The sequence below is a fragment of the Brassica oleracea genome, chromosome C9, assembly GCF_000695525.1.
Source record: "Brassica oleracea var. oleracea cultivar TO1000 chromosome C9, BOL, whole genome shotgun sequence".
In the NCBI taxonomy this organism is placed as follows: domain Eukaryota; kingdom Viridiplantae; phylum Streptophyta; class Magnoliopsida; order Brassicales; family Brassicaceae; genus Brassica; species Brassica oleracea.
Window position 1 is genome coordinate 40,462,744 of NC_027756.1, and position 4,412 is coordinate 40,467,155.

General features: G+C 44.2%; 1 protein-coding gene across 1 annotated transcript; it reads right to left on the reverse strand.

Annotated features, from left to right (window-relative positions):
* Positions 1-1,726: 1,726 nt before the first annotated feature.
* On the reverse strand, positions 1,727-4,115 carry LOC106315009. The gene is made up of 2 exons (XM_013752791.1): positions 2,457-4,115; positions 1,727-2,371 (listed from the first exon to the last, which is right to left on the reverse strand). Exons 1-2 carry the CDS (start codon positions 4,113-4,115, stop codon positions 1,727-1,729), a joined length of 2,304 nt encoding a protein of 767 aa, XP_013608245.1.
* Between the last annotated feature and the right edge of the window lie 297 nt (positions 4,116-4,412).

The window sequence follows — 4,412 nt, forward strand, 5'->3', positions numbered from 1 at the left end:
TTATGGCCATACTGCAAATGAGTGGTATATCCTCAGGATGGACATAATTATCTAGTAATCCTGCATCCCATTCCCTTGATTCCAGGTTAATGATGTCACCGACTCTCATATTTAAGTGCATTACAGGCGCTACAGGTCTAGCTGGTCTAGCAGGTGTCGTTGGAATCCACGGATCCTCCCACACCCTGACGTCATAACCAGAATGAATCTTATGTCTGATCCCTAGCAGTAGAAGCTTCCTTGCGGCGGAGATGCTTGTCCACACATATGATGGGCTGCTACTAGAGGTCGCTCTTGATGGCGAGGTCGTCCTATAATATCTCCCCCTTAAGACCCGGGCAACCAGTGAATTAGGGTATTGGACCAGCCTCCATAGTTGCTTCGCTAGTTGTGCTAGATTGAACTCATGAATCAATCGGAATCCTATCCCGCCCTCTTCTTTTGGTAAACAACTTGTCCCATTTCGCCCAGTGTATCCCTCTTTTTGGAGGATTTGAGCTCCACCAAAATTGTGCAATGGCACTAGCGAGGTTTTCACAGATCTCCAATGGGAGCAGAAACGTTGACATAACGTATGTAGGAAGAGCTAGTAAAATGGATTTGATCATTAGTTCCTTTCCTCCTTTTGAAAGCCATCGACCACTCCATCCATTGACTCTGTGCATCAGATTATCTTTTAGAAATGCAAATAGTTTACATTTAGAGCCACTAATATCCTCTGGGATTCCCAAGTACTTTCCCATCCCTCCATCATAGTGTATTCCAAGTGTATCTTTAACCTCTTGTCGGGTGGCTGCATTAATCCTCTTACCAAAGAGTAAGGAAGACTTGTCAAAGTTTATACATTGGCCAGATGCTTTACCATAATTCCTGACTACTTTCATTACTTCTTCACATTCACGGGGCTCCGCCTTACAGAAGAAAAGGCTATCATCAGCAAAGAGAAGGTGGGATACCGAAGGACATGCGCGTGTAACGCGCATCCCTGTTATCTTCCCTTGGTTCTCTGCATGATTGAGAAGGCTAACGAGCGCTTGGGTGCACAGAATAAAAATGAAAGGAGACAAAGGATCTCCTTGACGCAAACCTCTACCTGGGACAATATTCCCTCTTGGATGCCCGTTCATAAGAACTTTATATTTAACCGACGTAATGCACCTCATAATCCAAGTGATCCATGTTTCAGAGAATCTCATCTTTCGCATCACAGCTTCGATAAACAACCATTCCATCCTATCATATGCCTTACTCATATCTGTCTTGATGGCCATCCTCTTATTACGTCCACTCGGTTTGGTTCTTAGGACATGAAACATTCCTTGAGCTATCATGATATTATCTGAAATCTGTCTTCTAGCAACAAAGGCTGACTGAGTTTCTGATATCAATCCTGGCAAGACTTTCTTTAGTCTCTGGTATAAAACCTTAGAGACGATCTTGTAGCTAACATTACACAAACTTATGGGTCTGAACTGAGCCATATTATTAGGCTTAGTTGTTTTTGGGATAAGGCATATGTTTGTATCATTCAGACCATTGGCTATATGTCCATCAAGAAGGAATTTATTCACCATAAGAGTTAAATCCTCCTTGACTATATCCCAAAACTGTTGGTAAAAAAGTGCAGTTCTTTCTAATATAATCCTCTCATCAATATATATATGAGAAATTTAATTTCTTTACTGGGCCTCTACATGCGGACAAAATACCTACTTAACCTATTCAATTAATTTTGTTTTATCGCAGGAACTTCAGATATCGCCTCTTCAATGTCTTCTGGAATAGAAGACTCGAAGATTTGCCGAAAGTAGTTGGTAGCAATGGCTACCAGTCCTTCCTCATCCTCAACTATGTTACCATTTACATCCATAAGCTGCGTGATTTTGTTCCTTGCTCTTCTTTGCTTCGTTAAGGCATGGAAGAATTTTGTGTTTTTATCACCCTCTCTTAGCCAAAACACTCTACTCTTCTGTTTCCAGAACATTTCTTCTGCTTTAAGAGCATCAGTGAGTTCCTTCAGCGCTGCAGCAATTTCCTCAGTCGTCGCACCATCGTCTGCGTATAAGCCCTCAACTTTCTCCTTTAACTCCTCCACTAGCTTCGCCGAGTTAATATTATGTTGCTTCCTCCACTCACTTAAGGCTTTTCGGCAGCTGGAGATATGTTCCATTATAGTCGCATCGGGGGGAAGATCAGGAGATTTCCATCCCTCCAGAATGACTTGCCTTAATTCTTCATTGTCTAGCCATCTTCTGTCGAATTTAAATTTTTTTGATCTCCTCGTTGGCTTTGTGAGTATATCTGCGAGAATCGGCCGATGGTCTGATCCCCATAGTCTCATGTACTTCACATTAGAATGTGCCCTATCCCTCTACAGTTCCAACTGATTGTCCTCATTAATAATGTTTGGATGAGTTTTTGGAACTCATCAAACCATCATGTTTAGTCGCCGGTACCACTGTTGTTGCATGTCTACTTCGTTGCTTATCACCCCCCTCGACGTGTGATCGAGAAGACGTCGAGCGCTTACTTGGAGACCCCCTACGAAGGATCTCAAACTTCCTATTCTTAATGCCCAAAGGGGCATTACGTTTGCTTCCATGTTTCTTGGCCCTCGTGGCCCTCATGTCTTCTCTAGCTCCCTTGGCCGCGGTATCATCATGAAAATTATTGCCTTCCATTTCCATGAGCTCGACACCTAAGAGGTCATCTCTTTCTGTTTCCTCTTCCATGCTGTCATTCGATTGTTCCACCAATTCCATATCACTTAATGCCCCAATGATCTGATCATCAGAAGTAGTAGGATCCTGTCCACCTGATGGAGAGAAAGCTAAAGCCCTAGTTTCACCTTTATTCCTGACAGTCACATTGTCCTCCATAGGACGGTCCAGTCGCGAGGGTGTAACAATAGCACTTGCTATCTTCTTTGTACCTTGAGGCCCACTACTTTCCTTGTTCTCGGGATTGTGTATTACAAGAGCCAATCCCCGAGACGATTGTCCATAAGAAACATTCGCCCGAGCAGCTTCATCATCCTTGCCCTTATCAGTCCAACCTTTATCCTTGTCCGTTGGCCTGGGTTTTGCTCTCCATCTTGTGGCCTGTGGACGGTCATAAGGACCCAAACCACTCCGAGACCCTCCATAGCGAGAGCCTCTCGAGAGCTCATCTCGGATGATTCGGTCTGCATGACCACTCCTTCCATTGTTTCCGTGCCAACGATTATCAGTACGTGATTGCAGCCCACGTGACTCGCGTTGATTACCACTATCATCCGCATTATTTCCGTTATTATGGTAACGATCATTATACCTCGGTGTCTGATTGTTAGAGTTGTGAGCAAGAGACCGATCCCTCTCCATCGAATTATGCGAAGAGTGATGACTTGTTGCCTGTGCATGACGGCCCAGATGGTGACGAGCCATCTGTTCCTGGGGCGCCTGCACTCGCGAGAAGACATCACGCCGTTCCATAGGCTGAATCCGTGATCTAACATCAGTAGTTGGGCAGTATTCCTTCTCATGAGAAAGCATACCGCAAGTTGTACAGTGTTTAAACAACTTATCATATTTGATCTCGAGAGTCACTTCGTCTCCTTTGTATTCCAGATTCCTTGAGAACTTCAGAGGCTTGCGAGAGGCAATATCAATGAGCATACGACCCTCAGCTAGCTCCAACGTATCAACGTGCCCAAATCGTCCTCCAATGTTTCGAAGATTGCCATCAGTCCATAGATGTAATGGCAAGCCAACGAGCTGAACCCAAAAAGGCACAATCCATGGGTAATCATCATGTACTATCGGTTGCCAGCGAACCAATACAAACATACAGAAGTTAAAATGGAAAGGACCTTGTCTAAGGACAAAGTTCAGGTCTTCCTCATTCATAAAGTTGAACAAGAACTTTCTATTTCCAATATCATTTGCTGTAATTCGCTCAGACAGTCCCCATTTGGACGGCATCTTTTGTAGCAGCTTCTCCACATTCTGTTTCTTTGGATTAAGGATCTTTCCTATTAGAGTCATGTGAAACTCCTTGATGACGAAAGATCTCTCGCGATCCACAAGCTTGATCGGTTCATCGTCGTCCTCATAAAGGATTCCCTTCCCTTTCATATCCGTGTAGTAAGCCGATCGATTATGGGTTAACGATCCCATCCAATGAGATGAGATCAGAGAAGACTGAGCAAAGGTTCAAACCGTCGAGGATAGGTACACACACCGATGAGTGTATGGTGATAACCTGATCGAGCCGTATAAGGTAGCTCTAAAACACCGAGGAGTGTATGATATTGATCCAACCAAGATCGTCGGTAAGATCCACAGAAACCAAAAACAGAGACGATCGCCGTTAGTATGTGAAGATTCGTGAGGAACAAGCCACCCAAACTACGTCGCCGGTTCTGCAGGAGG

Excerpts from the sequence above, each read along its gene's own strand:
- LOC106315009 (XM_013752791.1), bottom strand. The coding sequence starts at position 4,115 with ATGAAAGGGAAGGGAATCCTTTATGAGGACGACGATGAACCGATCAAG. Across the intron at positions 2,372-2,456 it reads GTAGACATGCAACAACAGTG|AGGGATAGGGCACATTCTAA; the intron begins GTACCGGCGACT and ends TTGGAACTGTAG.